The sequence below is a fragment of the Poecilia latipinna genome, unplaced genomic scaffold (assembly GCF_001443285.1).
Source record: "Poecilia latipinna isolate Pla-1442-1.1 unplaced genomic scaffold, P_latipinna-1.0 Scaffold942, whole genome shotgun sequence".
NCBI lineage: Eukaryota > Metazoa > Chordata > Actinopteri > Cyprinodontiformes > Poeciliidae > Poecilia > Poecilia latipinna.
The window spans coordinates 101758-124417 of record NW_015113558.1 but is presented as its reverse complement, the minus strand read 5'-3'; the positions used below and the strand labels follow the sequence as shown (position 1 = coordinate 124417).

Sequence of the window (22660 nt, the reverse complement as noted above, 5' to 3'; positions counted from 1 at the left end):
CGCGACTATACAGTCAAATTTAAGTTTACATTATCTGTTTCAACTCCCCTTATCTTAAATAAAGACTGTACGATCAACCATGTTTCGGAGCAACTGCATTATGTCAGTTTCAATCATGTTTGTGCTCTGATGGAGCTTCACTGTCTGCTGGAGCCTCAGAGGGATTTGAAGCACATGAACACCCACCAAATGAAAACTGTAATCACTCAGAGGAAAGCATGCAGCGGCTTCCAAAGCAGCTCCTACCACTCGATATTACAAGTGGATGATGTCGGCGGAAAAAAATAAAAACAGCACAACACACAAGCACGACTACAAAGGAAGTGTAGTCACTGTGGGTCCCGGTTGGCCTGACAGTCACAGAGCGCTCCCAGTATGGCAGCACGCTCCGAAAATAACGCCCAGCTGGGAATTCTCACTGACTCCCATTTTATTGCAACGGGCCGTCCAAATTAGATGACTAATTATGCTGCTGCTGGTTTATTACTGCTGTTCTGCAACAATCAAAGGGTAGAGAAAGGATAAGGAGTTTTCTTCTCATGTTTTATCTCTTTATAATTTAGAAGAACAAACACTGAGCTCTTTTTTTACTCAATTTTTCCACCACACTTGGGAGGATAATTAAAGGGTGTTTGGAAGGATGAAACACTGGTTTTTACTAAATGTTTTTGTTTGTTTTGTTTTGTGGTAATTCCAAAAAAAAATCTTTTGTTGAAAATTACTTGATTGTTACTTGCAAAGTTTTTTTTTTTTCTTTGTCGCAAGTTCCTCTTCAAACAATTTGGAGAAACAAAGCCTCCAGTTACCAGTTTGCGAACGTTGTCAGAAAAAAAAAATAAATACCACCTGGTACAAAAATGGTAAATGTTTATCATCGAAATGTAGCGCAGTAGAACCAACATGCAGAGACATAAATAATAACACAAGCATCTGGCAAAATTTGGGATTTTATCTAGAAATGTCCAAATTTGGTTTGACTCAAATACTTTAACTTTTCCACATTTTGTCATTCTACAACCTCAAATTTCAGTCAGTTTCATTGTGATTTGATGTGCTAGACTGACACAAAGTAGAACATAATTGAGGAGTGGAAGAAAAATTACATGTGGTTAAACCTTTTCGCAAAAAATAGACAGAAAGTAACGCAAAGTATGGTACTCCTCCCTGTGAAGCAATTATTGGTAGAACTTCCAATCAGAACCTTCTTTCTAATTACAGTCTCTACCTGCGAACATCTGGAAATTAAATATCCGCCCCGTCTTTTTTGCAGACCAGCTCAAGCTCAATCCAGCTGGTTGGAAAATAACAGTGAACGTCAATGTTCAAGTTTTGCCACACAGCATGTCACCATGATTAATATCATCATGCAGAAAATACCAAACCACCAGGCTGTGTGTTTTGGTAGCATTTTAATGAGTAAATAAACACATAAATGATCATAATTAAGCAAGCACAGTTTAAGGATATCACTGCAATCTTCTAGCACGCTGCAGCATGTTCCCTGACACATAGCAGCAAAAGGGCAACCATTAACAAAATTATTTCATGGTAATTCAGGTATATGTGTGTCCCATGTATCTATGGCAACTACAAATATCCAACTAAGTTGCTGCAAAACTCTTTTGCCTGCATGCACAAGTGAGCTGTCAACACCTCTCCTGAAAGCAGCTTCTTCAGTTTTCTAGAAAGCAGCTCAAAAAAAAGGACACTCACCGGTATAACAGTGAGCCAGATGATGCAACAACACAACATGGGTTTCATGGTACTTTGTTTCTGTTGGGTTTTTCCTCAGGGTTCAGGGAAAGTTGAGCGAGCACAGCCCAGTTTCCGAGGTAATTCCAGAAGACAGATTGAAAAAAAAACGAAATGAAGAAACAAATGTTTTGAAAGGGAAAAATTCCTGCAAATTGTTACATGGAAATTTGATCGTTCATCATCTTTCAGTCTTTTAATCATTTAGCATTTCATCTACCATCCAACATCTGCTAAAAGCCGATACCTAAACTCTCCAAGCTACATATCTTGGAGAACAGACTCAGATGCACAACAACATAAGCAGTCCAGCCTTGTTCACCTGTTTGGTGAAGTAATGAATCAAAACCAAAATGTCTATGGATCAGAAGTGTGTATGAAGAAGAACATGAGATGTGTGAAACAAACACAACACCTGGAGTGAAGCATGGTGGTGGCTCAGTGATGCTGTGGGCCTGCTTTGCTTAATCTGTGTCTGGAGAAGCTGCAGCATGTGGAGATAATCAAGTAACTGGAAGTCCTGGGAGAAAATGTTTCTGTGAAGCCGAAGTTTGGATTTTATTAGAAAACCCGAATATTAGCCAGGACTTTTCATCTCGGGGTTCCAATCTTTAAACGGCTCCAAATAGTATCTCTGTTTTAATGAATGGACCACATTAGAAGGTCTTAATTTCATCTGTGTTGAAGTGGATTGAATTATTACAAGAAGTGCTAAATGATTCGTCAGGAATGCTTGACTCTTATTAAGACGAGCGAACCGACAGCGCCAGAATCTGAGCCGTCGTCGTGCCAGGCCTGATGGAAAAGAAGTCAAAGAGGCACAATCAGCTTCTGCTGTCATAACAATGTCTGTTCACAGTCCAGCCAGATTCTTTTTATTGCATGCTTACTGAGCTGAGAGAAGCAAAGAGCTGCCAAAGCAGCTAATTTCAGAGTTGGAACCGGTCTACAAACAAGAGCAGTGCCTCTGCTGCTGTGTTTTGCACATTGCGTTTGCAGAAAAGCTAAAATTGGTTTTGAAATGCATTTCAGGGACAAAAACGTTCCAGTAAGTCAATGTCTCATGCCCAGCAAAACGTTTAGTTGTTGGTGTCATTATCTCAGCCGATGCAGATCCAAGAAAGTACCAAATTCAAACAGAACTCCAGATCAGATGCAGCTTGAATGAATGCAGAGAAACTGAGAGAAAATCTAATTTTAACAGCTGAAATAACGGATAAAAATAATAACTGGAGAGTAGAAGAAGAAGAAGAAAGTGTCATACAGAGGAAAAGTGGTCAGTTTGTTGTCTAGCAGGGTAACCTTAGAGAAGCAGGAGAGAGGCAGAGCGAAGGAGAACCGACTTTCCTCACTGCATCCGGATCTGGCCGTCCAATCAGACGATAAGATGAAGAAAGGAACTGAAAAGGGTACAAAGTGATATATCTTTTAAAAAAAATGTTACAGTAGTTGAGCTTCTTTGTTGTGCTTGTTATTCACATGGGGGAAACAGCAGATCTCTCCTCACTATGTTTCATCAAAACAAGAAATGTTGCTGTTTCTTCTGTTGTTTCGTCGTCTTATTCTGCTCGTGATTTGACGCATTGTTTGCGTCACCTTCTCATAGGAAGTTGGAAAAATATGCGACTGTTAATTGGCCATAGTGGGCGGGTAAAGACGATTAAATTTATGTTGCACCGACTTCACAGAGGAGAGGATGGAGAAACGGGCTGGCTGTTATGAACCCTGCCTCAGGTTGGTTCAGGGGAAACTCAGAGAATGCTAAAACACAAACTATGTTGTTAAAATGTCTTTGCTTTAAGGTTTCACACATGCACTCATTCTAACGGGAGGAAGAATGTGCATTCAGAGTTTTACACATTGCATCCCTTGATTTCCCAGGATTTTTAATTTGAGCTTAAGGGTTTATTTTCTTGATCGGTTTCTCTGAATCTCATTGTTGCTCTGTTACCCTCCATTTTGTTTTGATTTTAATCAACTGAAATGTTATAGGCGTAGTTTACTGCTAAGCTATTCCTTTAAAGGCTAAAAATGGAGGGTCTTCCTGTGTTATTAAAACAAGGCTGCGTTTTGTCCTTGCAGCCACTGGACTTTGAGGTTGATGCTAAGAGACTAGAGCAGGTCCCTGTTTCCATTTAGTAATACAATATTCTTGCTTTCCAACATTTCTTTTTTTTTTTGTCTTCACATTCTCACAACAGAAACAACAAACAGAATGATTTCTTTGAGTATTAACATCTGTCAGGTTTTCAAACGGAAAGCAGTCAAAAGCACCAAATGAAACATGAAAACAAAGAAGCTGTAAAAATATGTTTCTAGAGTATGTGAGGGATTTCTTGTGGGCTTATTGAAGAGATTATTTCTGAATTCAGGGTTCATAACTGCAGGCACACAAATTTAGTAAAAGATTTCACAACACAAGTCATACTCATAGTTGTCTGTTATAGTTTACGTTCATCACAAGATCTTACAAATGTAAGCGGAGGTTTCCGTTCTCCCTGTTGTCTCGTGAACTGCAGCCACGCTTTCTGAGGTTTTTCTGCTCTGTCCTCAACTCTATAAAGGTTGGCTTTTATGGGGCAGACATGCTGCTGTGCACTTTGCAGAGTCTTCAGGTTTACATTTAGTTCTTTGGTTTCCGCTTTTATTGATGTCCTTCTTGCTGAATTTCCCCGGTCTGCCCTTTAATGCTATTCTTTTCTAAAAAAGATTCAACGCTGCTCTGAAGGTGATCCAGGGTTTTTTTGTTGTTGTTGTTGTTTTTTTTTTTTTTACTCACCCTTTCTATAACGCCACTTTTATCTCTCCAAATAGGCTTCTCTACCTTGGCTTTTCTCTGTAAACTACACAAAGACTAAAGCACGTATTCCTGGGCTGCACTCATGAACATTTAGAAGTTTTGAAGGTCATTCTCACCACAGCTTCTTTTACTTTTACGCTTTGCTGACCTGTTTATAGAGATTTTCTTAGTTCCACTTGTGCTGCTTTTGCGATTCTTTGTGAAATACTTCCATTGATCACACTAGCATGTTTTAGATTATTAGCAATATTACAACTCAATCTGAAAAATAGAAAATAGAAAAGCTTTATTACCTTCCTTGGTGAAACAGGAATTAACTCATAAACTGCATTTTTTTTAAATTGATTTCACCAGACGTGAAATTATAGAATCTCACAACATGAAGATCCACAATGAAGTTTTTATCCACAAATGGAGGAAACATGGAACGGATCTGAAATGTCCCGGGATCTGCAGGCAAACTGAACACTTTCCCATCCAGGAGGTCACATAATAACAGAAAAACTTCTAAACCTCTGCTGGCTGCGCTTGACTTTATCAAATTCAATGTTAATTTGACAATAAGATTAAGAGATTAAAGGCAAATAATGGCCTGAATGGGAGAACACAACCAAACATCTCACCTTGGCAAAAGAAGAAAATACACTTTGATGATCCCCAAAACCGTTTTTCTTTTCACCGACAACAGAAAAGTACTTTTTGGAAAGTTTACATCCTGGTACATGTGACGTAAAACTAACAGAATAATCCAGAAGAAGAGCTGTGATGATCTGCATGCTGGCTGTGAAGTGATTGATGCTCAGCAGACAGGAATCTGGCAGATACACATAAACAGTTTAATATGCCGCAGTTGTTGGTCTCCTTGTAAATGTCTCCAACAGAGACAGCATCATCTTCTGCACAGAAGTCTTGTGGTGATCTAATGTTTATTACAGTGGAGTTATTATCACTTCCTTCAAATATTAACAGTAATATTGCAAATCTAGAGCTAATTCCACATTCAGCCAAGTTTAAAATGACCTAATTCTTCTAAATGAACTGTTTATTCTGACTGGCAGTAAAATTAATGTTTTTTGACCTGACATGAAACTAATAAAATTTTACTGAAGTAAGAAGTCTTACTTTAGGTTTTATAGGCTTTCCTCACGATGGGTAAAGCATCCAGAAATTTTACTCAAGTAAGAGCAGCAATACTTTGAGTAAAGAACTTGCTCAAATAAAAGTAAAAAGTACATTTTTACCTAAATGTTACTCAAGTAATTTAGTCAATTGGTTCATGCACTTAAAAAAGAAAATAATTGAACCGCCTTAATTTAATTTCTTAAATTGATATTAAGTAAAAAAAAAATAAAAAATAAAAAAAAAACTTCGAGAAAGCTTCGTCTTACACCTGCCTAAAGTGACATCAAAGTTTCCAGCATCCACAAGAGCATTCAGGAGAGGAAGGAAGTCTGGAAATGACGTTTCGAGTCCAGCTGCACTTTTTAGCTTCTCTTTGGTTAAGCTTTGGGGATTTAAAATCATTAATGTAAAAGGAAACATAAAATATAGTCATCCCAACATTTCCTGGCATCTGTTTATGAAATGTCTTAGAGTATTCAGTATTCAGGGTCTTTGCTGCTTTTTCCAAATCTGGTTGATTTGTTTCCTAAAACCAATCAGCTGCTTTAAAACACAAACAAAAACTAAGAAACTTTAGTCCCTTTCAAAAGTGTTTAAATCCCGAAAGCATCTTTCAAAATGTGTAACATTACAACAGAAAACTTCATCCTTTTTTTTCATGTGACTGAGCAACATAAAGTACAATGTAATTGTGAAATTGAACAAAAATGTGACTTGCTTTTTATATTTTCCATAATTAAATATCTGAAATCAGGTGTTGCAAATCTATACGGATCAAACTGATGAAAAATAGGAAGTTTAGAACCATTTTCTGGCATTAAGGATAACAATGAAACCATTTTTGCTATTTTTATTACTCCCACCAGCTCATTTAGAGTGTATTTGACGTAAACAGCATGAATTCCTGCGGGAACTAATGGTGGAGGCAACTATATTTGTGTTTTTAAAACCCATCCGTCTTAACGGAAAATTAAGCATCTCGAAGCAACCCGGCGGGTAACCCCTACCTCCAGGACAAGTGGGATAATTGGGCTTACACGTCTCCAGGTAGAGGAGCAGCTCTACCTGGGAAAAGCTGCTTCCATGGCTGTCAGCTGGCTGCTGCGAGTCCTAGTGACTGCTGAGTGGTGGTGTGTGTGTGTGTGTGTGTGTGGGGTGGGGGGGGGTTTGGTCTAATCAGGAGACCACGGGTGATGGGAGACAGGCGCGTGCTCTGAATAAAGCCAGATCCAATGCCACTGTGCTCTGTTGTCACAGTGTGGAGAGGTTTATGGGAGCGAAGGAGAGAGAAAGAGAGAGGAAGAAAGAGAGGGACAGGGAGAGCAGTTTAATAAAAGGAAATAAAGAACAGCGAGAGTGACAGAGACAGAGCGGATGGAGACAAAGCTATTTGTCCCCCAAGTGTTTGATTAAAGATGAGGGAGAATAAAAGAAAGAAGAAACATATCGGCATCTTTTTACTTTCTCTGCCTCGTCAAATCAACTCTGATCTGATTTTACTGTGCATTATAAATGTGCTCACATTGTCATTTTGTTACATTACAACAATCTGAAATAGAGGAGAAGTAGAACTGAATCTGCAACAGTTTTTGCAAATGAAAATCAGAAAAAAAAGGGGCAGAACACAGACGTTTTTCTTTTTTTTATTTCTAAAACAACATGCAATCTATTATTTCTCACCACAGGCCATTGTTCTAAATGGAAACTTTTTATTTTTAATTAGAACAAAATTACTGAAAATAATTACAAACTTTTTGCAACAAAAAATTAATTACAGACCAGAGTTTTCATTTTTTAATAACCCTGTTTTGTTTTGTTTTTTATGTCACAGTAAATAGAACCGCATCTATGAAGTGATTTTTTGTTTGTTTGTTTGTTCAAAAGAAGTCTTTGATGCACCCAAATATGCATAAATTAATAAATTAATTTATTCAAATCGTCTACTGTTTTCAAATAAGGAGTGACTCAAATCCTGTCAATTGAGCCAAAAACATTTGAGAACTGAAAGCTTATCTTTTACTGAGGCAAAACTCTTTTCAAATATTGGATCTACAATATACGTCCCCTTTGCTTAATTTAAAATATTGCAAGTTTATAGTTGAGCAGGTGCAAAAATCTGTGGTTTAACACAAATTTTGAGGTTTTTGGTTGTAATGTGACAAAACGAGAAAAGATTCAAGACGCACTGAGCAGCATATTGAATGAACTTATTTATTCCTCAATGCTTAATTCTAACCGCTGGATCAAATCCTCCCATTGATTATTAAAGAGTTTGGCTCCATCTGGTGGAAGTCTTGCATGATGACATGTTTTGGAGGGGGTGGGGGGGGGGTTAAAAAGTGTCCGAAGCAGTTCCACAGTCGGTCTTGGACAAAGCATTGTGCTTTCAGGCACCGTACACAAAAGAGTTTCATGCTTTACTGATCACATTCATCTGTGACTTCCAGCAGAAGTTGCTTTTCAGGAGTTGTTGGCTTCCTCTCCAGAAAGCTCCCTGGTTTCTAGTGAAACGTAACACTGAGCTTCAAACTGCACAGCTCATTACCTCAGGATCCATACATCAATGCCAGATCTCACACATATCTCATTATGCTTTATGCTGTAGGATGAATGTAAGGTGTGAACGCAGACGTGGCCCCACCCCAAGCTTTCACTCACATCAGGAGCAGTCTCAGATTTCTCTCCAGCTTATTTTCTCCATTCACACAAATGATCATGGTTCCTTGCAAAAGTATTCATACCACTGCAGCTTTCAACAGTTTGTCACATTACACCCAGAGAGATCTGTGATTTTTTTTTATTGGGGTTTTATGGGAGAGACCAGAAGTTAGAACCAACCAGAATTTGCCATGAGCCTCAGAAGATGACACCTCAAAAATTACGGTATTCAGAAATCATCAGCGTTTTATAAAACAGAGCTTGTTTAAATCAACAATTCTTCAATATTGATTTTAAAAAGTATTTATTCCACTGGAATAAATGACTTTTTTTCCCTGTTATAAGTGAAATAATCTGAACTAGTATTTTTCCATCAGTATTAAGGAATAATTGACTTAAAATAAGCTCTTATATTTTGCTGAAAAGTTACTTGCAGGTTGTTTTTTTTATTTTATTTCAAGTGTAGAAAGATATTTGCAGACCAATAAACCTGATAAAATTTGTGTTTTTTGCACATCTAGAGAACGATCTTTTGGCCCATTTGTCTCTATAAGATCACTCAGATTAACTGGAGAGCATCACCAGATATTAACGCTCATCAGGTTATTATTTTATTGGTAAAGATTAGATACAGATTGGATTTTTATTGATAATCCTCTAAAAGATGTTGTTTCTGTTTCTGCTTAACCTTTTCCTTCCACATTTCTTCCTTCAGTTCAACTTCCTTGGCACCAGGTTGCTGCAACCTTTTTGTAATATTCTTATCTTTGCAACACTGAATGTTTAATACTCAAACCTTCTGAGCTGTCCTTATATTCCCCCTTTCCCTCTTTCTGCCCGTTTGCTGACTAATTGCTGTAAAGAAAAGAGACCGGTGAAACAATAATCTCCTTTTTCTGGCTGCTGCTCCTTAAAGACCTAGCTGAGAGAAATTGCTCGCAAACTGCAGGAATTGTAACATGCCTCGTCTCACTATAATAAAAGTCTTACATGGCAATGCAAGTTTGCAGTAACTTCCATTTTTTAATGTTTGTCTTTTTTCCCTTCAATCCTGATTTGTATTCATTTTCTTTAATCCTAGTCAAATGTTATTTTGCAGCTACTTGACATGCATTTCTGCATCTACTTCCTGAGAGTTTTAAAATGTTCATGTAGGAGTGTTGTGTTTTTATAAAACCGTGGATCCAGACTGCCAGAAACCCTGTACTGGTGCATCGGACCAGTCAGCAGGGAACTCACACACTCCTCCTTCTGAAAAAACAAACTCTCTGACCAAGAAACACCTGCTAAGACCACCACACCTCAATCCTGGCTTCATCCTTCTGTTTCTCACCAGCCTTTCTTAACATTCCCTCTGCTCTTTCATTTGGTCATTTCCTGTTTTCCCACATCAAGCCCCTGTCAGAAACTGCCTTTCTGTATGTTTTCTTATGGATCGTGTTGCATCCTGCTTTGTATCTGGGAGCCACATGGGATGAGGATCAAACTCTGTCATCTGTTGATATTATTTTGTATTCCCACTCAGTGTATTGCATTTCAGTGTTTAAACACATCCAATATATTCTGTTACAGCTCTTCCTGTTGGCTAAAGAGTTTAAGCATGCAGTAAACTCTTGGTTTCTCCACTTTGCTTCAGCATTTTTAGACGAATACCGTTGCTGGATCTCTGGTAATAAAATATCTCACCAATAATAACTTGGTGGTACTTTGTGCACTGACTATTAACAAGAGAATTACAAAATTAATCATACACTGCAAATAAGCAAAAGCTACTAAAATATGGGTGGTTCTACTACAACTGTCTTAGCTTAGACACAGAAACTACTCAAAAATAGCTGCAGTGGAGAGTTTTAGAGAAACTTTTAGTATAAATTCAAGAAGACAGAACCAGGAATAAATGTTGGTGGCTCTTTCTGTTTAGCCTCTAAATTCAAAACCAGGACCTGGGAATGACATCAAACCCATCTCAGTGTTGTTGTGGGATTATTTTAATAGTTGCTGTGCTCGGTTACCAAACTAATTACTAGCTACTTAGATGAGCTAAGAACAGTGTGTTTCTGTCAGACAGCAGTCAGGTGATAACAGACAACAATCCCAGAGATTGTGTTAATTTATACTTTAAAAATGGCCAAAGTCTGACGTTATGTCTCGTTAATAAGCACCAAACAATGCCATGCCAAGCAACAAACAACTTTACTTCAATTGAAGCAGTAGATGTAACCATTAGTATATTGTTTTACACGCTTTGCTACTCAAAGGTTATAAAAGTGGACTGTTTTGTAGTCCACTTAAATTCCTTCTTAAATAGATTGACGTCTCTCCTGAGGTCACTTATTATGGTTTAAATTAGATCTACAACTATCCCAAGAAAAATGCTCATTTCTGTCTAGAGATCATTTGTTTTTCTCAACATTAGCACACATTAATTTCACATCACTGTTGGAGCAGGGTGTCTGTGCGTCTAATTTTACTTTGTTAGGGGTCTGTGGAGAGATAAAACACAGAGCTTTTGACGAGACTGCCTTTTTTGCATTAAAATGTGTAAATTGTGATATTAAGATATTAAGAAATATATTAAAAAGAGCACTTTTCTCTTTTTAATATATTTCCCCCTAAATTATCTGTTTCATAATTCTGTTTGTTTACTATTGCTCTTTAACAAACCTCTGATAGATTAATCTCAAATGGATTTTATTAATCAGTTCACTATTGAGGGCAAATGTCTGCACTGGTTTTTATTTCAGAGTATCAAAGTTAAGGGAGGTGAATATAAGCACACCTTACATCTTTTAAAACTGTTATTTACCATATTTCTTTCAGTCAGATGCTCCCTGACTTACTTGCTGGCCTACCAAATAAAATGCCAAAGGAATTAACTTTGTGACAATGTAAGGACATGAAAACGTCTGGAAGGCTCTGCATAATTTCAAAAATAAATGTTCCACATATACTATTGCTTATAGTCACTGTCTTCTAATTTCATGTACTAAGAAATAGCTCATTTCTAAAGAAAATAAACTAAGTAACAAACGGGTACTATGTAAAATATGATTTGCACATGAACCAAAAGCTGCATAGCATCTAAAGAAGCTACTGTTGCTCAAAGTTAACTAATTTTATCCAAACCTGAAATTATATAGGTTTTTTACGTTATGTGCTGGGAAAAGGTCAAAGTAATAATACATAGAACAGAACACTAGCTTTGAAAACCTCTGCATATCACATTTCTTTCATCAAAAAGGGGTCTCTGTGTTGGGGCAGGTGTGGCTGGAAACCTGCGGTTTGAATAAGGCAAAGGGGGAGAGGAGAGGGAGGAGGCCAACATATGTTCTGCTCCTGCAACAATAAACCTGTTTCCCAGCTACACCATTCTTTCCAAGTCATCTTAAATGTATTATTCCCTAGTCAGCATGATGTGGTGAGAAATAATGGTCAGAAACAGTCGGCCCAGCAAAAATCCAGATGAAACATTCAAGCAAAGCAATTTAAAAAAAAAAAAAAAAAAAACTATGGGAACGCGTTTTCTCTCACCATGCAGAGCACAAAGAGTATCCTCACTGCTGCTATTATTGAATACACTCCACTTAAGCTTTCTGCTCTGGCATGAAATTTGTCAAGGGAAAACGGAGCAGATGTTCTCCTCCTTGCTCTCCCCTCTCAGAGGTGGAGGTCCTCCTTAATGTTACCTTGTCTGGCCTTGCAGAATGAGTATATTTACTCTGAAGGGTGGAGGCCGCATAAGCAGGAATGTGACTTGAAAGCGACCGCTACGTTTTAATTTTTAACTCATGAAGAAAATACCTAGCAGCTCTGGAGGTTTCATGAATGGCTGCATTGATCACAAGCCCCGCCCACCGACCTATCAGAAAGCGAGCCGCGTGGGGGAAACCACGCCCACTGTCAGTATAAAACGGGAGGTTGACGGTCTGAAGCCAGGAGAAAAGGAAACGCACGGAGAGAAAGAAGTTATAAGATACCGGAGGTTGTTTTTATTTCACGTGTATCTCTATTTTAAGACGTTTTCCAAACTAATAATGACGTTTCTGACCTACGTGACTCTAATAACAGCAGTCGCCATGACACAGGTAAGATGTTTATCATTCAGCTCGATAGCGGATTTATATGAGCTTACTGTAAATACAAATACATAATTGCGTGCAGTTTGTTGTCAGTGGTGTTAACAGAAACATTCTTGGGTGAAATAGACTTTTCTTGTGTTGGTATGATTTTGGTAATTTTTCTGTTGTTCTAAAATGTACAAGAAGATAAGTTAGTCATTTCTAGTAATAACGGTGCCGACTCATGTTCCAGGTTTTTACAAATGGAAACATGTTGGCTCCTGCGTTTAAACCATGAGTCAAGTTAATTGTCTGTATGGGACTTTATCGAGCGCATTCAGGGGCGAGTCTTCCAGGAATTGTCACCCTGGGCATTGGGGCACCATTCTGCCACCCCATTCTGCAAAAATAAATAAAATAAAATATATGTGAAGTTGATTTAGATGTGTTGACTTAAGAAACTAAATAGCAGTTTTAATGCATCTGTATTTGCACAAAAATCTAAACTAAGTTTGATAACAGAAAACAGAAAAGCAACGGTTACTACTAATTACCAAATCATTAGAATTATGCTGTTTTATACATTGATTTAAGCAAAAATATACATTATGACCACACTAAATTTTGTGGTGAACATGCTTAATGCACATAACGTTTTTCTTTTCCACCAGAAAAAATATATGGAGTGGCCAGATGGAGACCTTTGGGTAGCACATTAAAAACAAATTCATTGTCTTTTTAAAAGAAACACTATTTAATTTAATTTTATTATTTTTAGCCTTTATAAAGGAAAACATAACACTTTTGTAAATAACATTTTAAAAAAAGAGGATGGATGCATTTTCTCAAAAAATTATACTTGTGGAAAGTTATGTTTAAAAAAAATACATCTTCCAGCCAAACAAACGAAAAAAATCTGAAAAATATTGCTGGTACTTTGAGTAATTTCTCTTTGAGTTTTAATTTAATTGTTTAGCTGTGAAAATGAAGTACTCCATTGAAAAAAGAGAAACTGTTAAAAATAACTATATTTCTTATGATACCTATATTTAAAAACTTTTCATTCTTTATAATTTTTAACCAAAGTTAGTCATGAGTTGTGGAAGATCCAAAGACACTTCAGCTCCAGAGCAGCAGGTTGTTTTAAAAGAAGAAAATTTGTAAGAACTATAAAAAACCACAAACATTAACTAAGCAATGCTAAGTGGGTGCAGGCAGGCGGCTTAGTGACATCAGAAATGTAACCAGTGAATATTGTTTAACCATTTAATTGAGGTTTAATAAGCCTAACAGTGCCTTGTTAAAGTTTCAACACCTCTTGAACTTTTATTAGATTTTGTCATGGTTCAACTTTTTAATGGGATTTTATTTGACCAACCAACACAAAGTATCTCTTTGCTATGAGGTTATCAACATGCAGAGAAATGGCTGGATGACAGCTTGTTGCACAGGGAACAAGATTTTATCAGTAAACAAGAGCTGATGTGAGGGGAGACAGTGCAAAAGTACAAACTTTTTCACATTTTGCCACCTTATAATAAACTTAATGGTGCTTTTATATGATCATGACTTGTGAAGTGAAAGGAAAGAATTCAAGTTTTTTTTTTACAACTTAAAAATCTGAAAAATCTGCTGTGCATTTATATTTAGTCCCTTTCATGTTGACACCCATTAATTAAATCTAATGAAATTAATTGCCTTCTGAAACTACGTATTCAGTGGAAACAGGGCACCTGTGTGTAATTTAAAGTCCAGGTGTTTTATGAAGGTCTTAGAGGTTTGTTAGGGAACAAACCTCTAAGGTTAAGGAACAAATGTTAAAGCCGGGTTAGGTTATTAAAAATACTTTAAGCTTTGAACATCCATCAGAGCGCTGCTCAATCAACCATCTGAACATGAAAAGTGTCGGGTCTGCAGCCGAAAGTGGCTCTCTGAACCTTCCACAATGACTTTTAATAGATTTAGCTAAAAAACAAAAAGAACCAGCTAAAGTTTTAAATATTGATATAATAACAAATGCAGGTTTTTATCAGTTTTAATTTTTTTTCTGCAATATTTGCATTGAATTTCCACAGAGAATGACATTAAAGTACCAGTAGTATGTTGTTATTTGCTCATTTGTATTTCTAATATTGTATTAAAAAGGCTTACATGGTTAAATGAGAAAGCTGCAGACTGTCAATGTTTATATCCGATTAATTAAGTAATCATAACTATATTCAATTAACTGACATGATAACTGGTTTCTGCCCTTTGTTAAAGTAGTAATATTGACCACTGGCCTGAGAGGTCAACAATAAATAATGCTAGAGAAGCATGAGGCGTATATGTACATGTTAGCTGCTTGGATTTCCTAAACCTGAGCATTGTGGGTTTTGTTTGACGTGTTGATCCCTCCAGGTGTCTGCTAGCTGCCCAGCTGTGTGTGAATGCGCTGCGCAGCCCCCTGCTTGCCCTCCAGGCGTGAGCGCCGTGCCAGACAGCTGCGGCTGCTGCAAGGTGTGCGCCGCACAGCTTAACGAAGACTGCAGCCACATGAAGCCCTGCGACCACCACAAAGGGCTGGAGTGCAATTATGGCAACGACGTGACAGTGGCCTGGGGCGTCTGTCGAGGTGAGGGAGGAAGCAGGAAGTCTCACTTGGAAAATGGCTCTACTGTGATTTAAACCTCCTTTACGCTCCTGGTCATGTCAGGTCAATTTTTAACAACCCGGAATGAGAATCAAAGTGAAAGTGGTGTGCAGCAGTGAAGCAGCATGTAGCCTTACTCATTTTAATAAGTAGTAAATGGTTTATAGCCGTGATGGGGGTTTCAGGGATAATATTACGCTTTCCATCTGTACCAGGCCTGTGCTTCCCTGAGAGCTATAAATAGCTGCTTCTTGGTGACAAGGAGTCTGCCACTTCCTTTTTTTCCTATTTTTACTTCTCAGCAAGTACTCTGTGTAATTCTGTTCACTGTTAAGGTGAAAGGTTAGTAAGTTGTCTTGATAAGGGCAATTTTCTTTTGATTAAACAAATGTTGCCCACAGGCAGCCTTGTTGTATTACAACAAGGTCATTGTTTATCTGGGTTAAGGCTGAAAAATGTATCACTATATAAGCACTTCACATCACTTGATATCAATAATATCTGAAATAATGCCAAATTGGTAGGGTGACCTTTCCTCTTTTATCCATAGCTTTTACTCCACACCATTTCTGTTTATTTTTAATGAGACACAGTGGGGAAATCTTTAACTGCAGTTGCTTAATTTACTCAACAGGTTGTTGCTAGGTAACCAAAGAGTGAGTGAGTTGCTAGGTAACCAAAGACTGAGTGAGTTAGTTGATTCCACCAACCTGGCTTAACTGGAGGTTGAGCGACTAAAATCTTTCCTCTGCCTACATCTCCCAGAATGCTTTGTGGTTCAGTTAATAATCTATACATTGAGCATTTAATATTCTGTCAGATGTTTTATCTATTGAAATTAATCATGTGTCATCAAGAAATATGATTTATTGTTAATGAGCCTTCATTTGATTCAGGTGTGTTTGAACTACTTCTGTATCAAAGTCGTGGTGGGTTGTTATTGATTATTGCTTGTTGTGCAATCATCTGCACACGTGGGAGGGCCATCATAGGACAGTGCTGTCTCTCAGGAATACTGAAAGTAAAAAAAGAAAGTCTTTGACAAGCAGCAAAGGAAAAGCGAGGTATAATTGCCTTCAAGATCCAAACTTGAAGCAAACCTGCCACATTCTTGTGAGTTGTTGTTTAATCTGGCACAGTCTTTTGAGAAACCACGCTCACCTGTACGAGAACTTTATAAACCTTTTCAACATTTCCTCATCAATAACCGCAGATAACAATGAATGGAATTTGAGACTGAAGTTGTTTTGAGTTTGTAGACATCGATATTGTTCCTAGCCCTGTTCGATGACAGCTTTGCTTCATTGGCATTATTCAATAGATTTTGAAGTAATTTTTGTTTTGGTATCTGTTTTCCATGTGTAGCATGCAGTATACAATCGCTACCCAAGTTAGTCTTGTAAAGCATTTCATAATAGGTGAAAAAGTGCTAAATAAATACAGATTAAACCAGATATCTACAGATCATTAAACATAACATTAAATCAGACTAAAGCTTTTTCTGTTTTAGATCATTACCAAAATTATCATTTCTACTCATGCTTTTAATTGTAGTGTTATGACTTAATGTTTTTCTTTCTTTAATGATCGTGTTGCAGCAAAATCAGAGGGACGTACATGCGAGTACAATAACAGGATCTACCAGAATGGAGAGATCTTCCATGCAGGCTGCAAGCACCAGTGTTCCTGCATAGATGGAGCTGTCGGCTGCACGTCGCTCTGCAGCAACAAGCTGCCTGCTGCCTCACCATCCTGCCCCTTCCCTCGACTGGTCCGGATCCCGGGACGGTGCTGCTTCAGTGTGGACTGCAACAAGGACACCTGGCTTCTTCCACCTAAGCACCAGGTGCGTGCTTGCGTACGTGCGTGCATGTGTGTGTGCTTGTGTGCTTGTGTGTTTGTGTCAAAACAAACTAAACACAGACACAATCACAACCGGTGTTAGTCAGGTTATTTGGAAACAGTAATTAGTTACTAATTGCTGATTACTTCTCCAACGAAGTAATCCAGTTGCTTTACTGATTAATTATTTTCAAAAGTAATTAGTTACTTTAATAATTACTTCATTACTTTTGAATAAAACAATGCACGACCTGAATATGCTGCAAAGCAATACACCTTTCAGACTAGTTTTTCTGCATAGTCCATCATGTACATTTAATCAAATGAAAACATCTATTTTAGAAACTTTTGTTTCACTTGTTTAACCTGAATGAAATGCAGCAATATTTAAACTATTCTATTGGATATTTAAATCTGTTCTCTGCATATTCCACTATATATTTTAAGAAAATAAAATATTTCTTCTGTTAAACAGTATTTCTTTATATTCCACCATATAAAATACAATTATTTTTGTGTTTGCAACCCTTTCGAAATACAGTGATAAGATAAGATAAATTAAATCAGTCTCTCCTGGCTGTACTCCGAATTAATAACATTTACATCTTTTAACAGCTGGTGAAGTGCAGAGAGGACTAATAATGAATTAGTATTAACCATTTTCTGGGGGTAGAGTATTAACCCCACAATAAGAACATTTTAAAATGTTTATGCGAGAATAAAGTAATAAAATTACCAGAATAGTCATAATATTACTAGAATAAAGTTGTACAAAAATAAAGCAAAGACAAAAGGTAAATAAAGTGGTAATATTATGACTTTATTCTCATACTTTTCAATTTTATTCTCGTAATTTAACTTTTTTATTTCTTCTTTTTTTAGTATGGTCCTAATACTCTGTTGTAGAGGGAATATCAGAGGTTTGTCTGGTGGAATTAGATGTAGCGGCAGATCTGCCGGTCTCTGCAGCTTGCTAGGTGTTTCCTCAGTCTGCTTGCACAGAAGCAACAATGATCACCTTTTTTGCAATTGTAATCTCTCACTTTACTCGTTACTTGAAAAACATAATCGAATTACAGTAACACGTTACTGCTCATCACTGATCGTAACATAAGTGGCCCACGTGTCTTGTCTCTTGTTTACAGATCCCTCCTTTACAACAGCATCTGCCCAGACCTCGGTACCATGCAGTCACTCAAGGGGCTCAGAATGAGGTGATCCTGGATGACGGCATCACACATGTCAAGACAAACGGCTGGGAAAACCGACAGGGCTACAAACACATGCCTGGTAACAGAAAGGATTTACATTCAGTGTTTAGGGAAAGCTACAGGAAATGATCAGGAACCTCTCATAATCTTTTTTGTCTCTTACATTCATCCTCATTCTTCAGTGTGGGGCGCCATGAAGGAGAAAAAATGTCCAGTCCAAACCACTGAGTGGTCCCAGTGCTCACGAAGCTGCGGCATGGGCATCTCCTCTCGCATCACCAACGAGAACCTGCAGTGCAAACTGGAGAAGGAGACGAGAATCTGCACCATACGGCCGTGCCGCAGTCTGACCGTCCCAGCCAAGGTGGGTCTGATGCCGTTCGGTCAAATACTGAAAATTAGCTTATAATGGAAATAAGTTACATCAATAAGCTGATAGTTGAGTTCAGAGTTGACAAACTGCATGACTAAATTCATACTAAAATAGGTCAAATCTTTTGGGTTTGAAATTTAATCATAGTTTGTGCTACAAACTATCTTTATCATAAAGTATTTGCAGAAACATGAGCAAGTGAGCGCTCTCAACAGCAAAATATCTTTGACGTCAACAGCAGTTTAGGCAATTCAGAGAAAGCAAATGGCTCATGAACACTGAATGCACTTTATACGGTTTTTTTCCTTGGAAAACTTTACTCATTTAAAAAAAATCTGTTTAAAAGAGCTTCAGTTGAGGAAAGCAAGCCTTGTTTGGAGATATTTTATTAGTTGTTCATTGGCTATCTACCAACTCATGGGAACATTTAGCTCCTATTGCACCCAAACAGGAGGAGACGTCAGGTCCATCAGGACAATAGTGTCATAGTCATACACTTTGAACTTTTCCACATTTGGCCTCCTTATAAACACAGATGAAAAATAGAACATGAAGTGTAAAGAGGAAGGAATAGAAAAGAGAGCTTTAAATATTTAGTTTGAGTTCAGAGTTCGCAAATAAATATCAGAAAAATATGATGTGCAATTTAATTCTTATGATACCTCTAAATAAACTGCTGTCAGAAGTTACTTAGCCAACAAACTGAGTGTACATGTGTGTAATTTAATCTCAGTATGCATCAGGTTCCTCTGTGAAGGTGAGAAAACATTAGTGAATCAACAGCATCATTAAGACCAAGTCAAGAATTCAACAGTGGCAAGAAGAAGAAGAAACCTTAAAACAAGCAACAACAAATGTTGCTTCCAGTTTGCCTCGAGTACCGTAGTGGACGCAGTACACGTGTTAACATTGTCTAAAGTCCAGATTTGTAAATCAATGTTCACCGATTCTCTCCATAATTCAGAGAATTATCAACTAAAAATTCAACTGGTATTATTTTCCTTCCAGTTAATCATTATGCACTACTTTGTGTTTATCTTTCACTTAAAAATCCCTATAAAAACATAAAAGTCTCGTGTTGTAACAGGTCAAAACAGTGTAAAGTTCAAAGGGTATGAATATCTTTGGAAGAAACTGTACTTATTTATCACACAAAGTCTAACCCTGTAGCTCTGATAACACTTATCAATAAATCTTTTTTTTTCTCCCCTTATCTGTGTGCTGAACCACCGGGTTACAAAAACAAAGTCTCTTTCTACTCAAGACCGGATAAAGAAAATTTGAAAAATGGGCAGGATGAAAGAAAAAGCTTGATTTTCCGACCTTGAGCGAATATTTGTGGTTGAATATTTATTGTTAGTTTAGGAACATGGAAAATCCCAGTAGCACTAGATCTAGTGTGAACTGCGTAGTGCTGATTTACTCACTGGTGCTTTGGTAGCAGGCAGATACTTTTAAATATAGTCCATCATACTCAGCATTCCTGCAAAGCAACTGTCCATAGCTGAGTCCGGTCTGTTTACTCAGAGTTCAGGGAAATGATCTGTCTATATTAATCCTTTGTTGATTCCTCAGCTTGACTGAGTTAAACGCCTTAATGCTAAAAGTCATAAGAAATGTCTGCGTGTAGAGACAAATTTTAGAGAAGCTTTTCATATACAGTGGATATAAAAAGTGAATATAACTTGTTTGAAAGGCAGTCTATTCTGATGTAAACATTTTTCTATATTAAATGGGACATTTAAGCTAAACAGGAAAACAGTAAATCTGCAATCAGCCAGTGTGAACACAGTTAAACTAATAATTATAGTTTAAATGTCATTATTCCGTCTTATTGCGCCCTCTACCTCGCCAAATCTCTGAGGATATCGTTTGTACTCAACCTTTTTCAGGTGGTCCCACAGACCTTTTCCCAGGTGTAGTTTTAGGCTCTGACATATGTGGAAACTTTGGTATTTTAAAGATTAAATTGATATAAATATCAGAATCAGGCAAAAGAAAAGAAATCTAAATCAAATTCTTTCACTATGAAACTCATGAAACTTTAACAAAAACTGCAGGTGTGTGTGTCTGGTGAAATTTTGGCTGAAACAAGCTTGTTCTTCATTCAGTGAAGTTACTTGGAGGGTGTCTTACTCAAGTATGAGAAAACCATCACAGCGCAGTAAAAATACTCCTAAAAGTAAATGCTATCCAAGTGAATCTAACTGGTTACTGCACAACTCTGACCACTGTACATTTAGTTAAGGCGAAGACCTTAACTATTAATAACACATTTTTATTTTCTGTCTATCCAAACCACAGAAAGGTAAGCACTGCTCCCCGACGCAGAAAGCCCCAGAGCCCGTCCGCCTTTCCTACGGAGAGTGTCAAAGCGTTCGTCTGTACCGACCGAACTACTGCGGCGTGTGCACGAACGGCCGCTGCTGCTCGCCGCGCCGTACGCGCACCGTGCCTGTGACCTTTGTCTGCCCGGACGGCGAGCGCTTCCGGAAGCCCACCATGTTCATCCAGTCGTGTAAATGCAGCCGTGACTGTGGCCACCTCAACGAAGCGGCACTGCCTCCACAGCACTGGATGTACGGCGACACACACAAGTTTATTGATTAGCCTGGATGTGAGGATTGTCGTTTGGAAAATCAGCTCAGAGGAGGAACCTTCCGAGACAAGGAGCCGCTTCTCTGCTTCTGCCTCCAAAATGGAGAAGACAAAAGGCAAGATGCACTGCCAGGATTATTAGTCACTACCTGAAAGCAACCCACATCGTTTAGTGCGACCAGAGTGGATTGTACACTCGCCTGTTCTTGTTTAAGCCTGACGAGGGACCTAAATTAGAGCCCTGAAATCCCCAGCCGTTCTGCACTCTGCGCTGATTGCAGGTTTCATTTATGGAAGATGAAACGCTTCGATCGGCCAGAGGAGAAACTCTACACAAGCAACAAAGCACTTTACTTGGCATGGACATTTCTGACCGTCATGTAGCGCCAGTGAAAGGGAATCTTTAGTATCACTGGACGTCTTATAACCCACTGACTACTCAGTGACAACCAAAGGAAAATAACAGGCTGTTTTGTATTTAAATCTACAATGTCATGCATTAGGTGGAAAGGAAAAATCTGTAAAAAAAAAAAAAAAACAGGCACTATGTGCACATAGTGACTTGGTTTACTTGAAAACCTGAAGTCAGGTTAAATAAGTAAATGTTTCAATTCCAAAGAATTCAGCACGAAATGAACCAACAATGAGTGAGATAAATAAATTTCATTCACAAATATATCAGTTATATTATACGACGAGTATTATTAGACCTACACTAAAATATTTAAAATACAATTATGAGAAGTCATATTAAGATAAAGTCATACACAAATAGTCATAATAACGTCAGGATAAATATGCTGTTTTATAAGAATAAAATTAAACTCCTGCAGTTTTTCTTTTATTTTCTTAATAGTCGGCCGTAAATATTTTTTCCTCTAGACTCCTATTTGGATGGATACTTTTAAACTAAGATACAGAGTAAAGTTTGTCTATTTCTGTCAGTTCACACTCAACACAAACATAAATGTCTTTAAATAAACTGAGACGGGTTAAGTTCAGGGTCATTCAGCATGTTTTATCTGATTCAACCCAGTTTTGTGAGATATTTTGCAAATATTCAGCTTGTCAGTTTGAGGTGAAGTTAATTAGGAGGTAGTCTCCTTTTCCAGCCCATGTGTATGGCTTAAAAATTCAGTTGAAGTTGACATATTGACTTTTGCAGCAGGAGTTTTTCTCGTAGTTGACAGTGATTTAAAACTAGCTTCAGCGCCAATAGAGATTATTCTTCCAGTACTTTCTTTTTCACGATGGTTGCCGAGTTGTTTTGAACATCCTAACCAAATTTCTTTCACCTGAAGAAAGAGATTTGGTTCAGAATAAAGTTCCATTTCATCCAATTACAATTGCATTTCTGTTTGATTAAATTTATTTTCTGTTTATATATATTTATCTTGTCTTCTTTTCCCAAACTATAGTGCTGCCTTCTGCTGGCGAGTTTAATTATCTGCTCATAATCTTCTAAAAATACTTATATATGTGTGATTATTTAACGATGACTTCAACACCAAAAAGGTAAGTTACAAAAAATTTATTTAACCAAAACAATATTTTTGAAAACATGGTTTAAACAAGGGAAACATTAAAACAAGCACTCGGCAAAGACATGTTGAA

General features: G+C 37.6%; 1 protein-coding gene across 2 annotated transcripts; it reads left to right on the top strand.

Annotated features, from left to right (window-relative positions):
* Nucleotides 1–11441: 11441 nt before the first annotated feature.
* On the top strand, nucleotides 11442–22389 carry LOC106957843 (protein CYR61-like). 2 transcript variants are annotated; one of them, XM_015049364.1, is made up of 6 exons: nucleotides 11442–12417; nucleotides 14791–15004; nucleotides 16621–16868; nucleotides 18028–18154; nucleotides 18258–18439; nucleotides 20753–22389. In XM_015049364.1, the coding sequence occupies exons 1-6, from the start codon at nucleotides 12121–12123 to the stop codon at nucleotides 21056–21058; spliced, it is 1374 nt and encodes a 457-aa protein (XP_014904850.1). In that variant the 5' UTR covers nucleotides 11442–12120; the 3' UTR covers nucleotides 21059–22389. The 2 variants fall into 2 exon arrangements, with proteins under 2 accessions (XP_014904850.1, XP_014904849.1); XM_015049363.1 differs by having other exon boundaries at nucleotides 11446–12417; nucleotides 18010–18154.
* Nucleotides 22390–22660: the final 271 nt, after the last annotated feature.

Coding starts and splice junctions, on each gene's coding strand:
- LOC106957843 (XM_015049363.1), top strand. CDS start 12,121: ATGAAGAAAATACCTAGCAGCTCTGGAGGTTTCATGAATGGCTGCATT. Junction 15,005..16,620: donor GGCCTGGGGCGTCTGTCGAG/GTGAGGGAGGAA, acceptor ATCGTGTTGCAG/CAAAATCAGAGGGACGTACA. Junction 16,869..18,009: donor TTCTTCCACCTAAGCACCAG/GTGCGTGCTTGC, acceptor TCTTGTTTACAG/ATCCCTCCTTTACAACAGCA.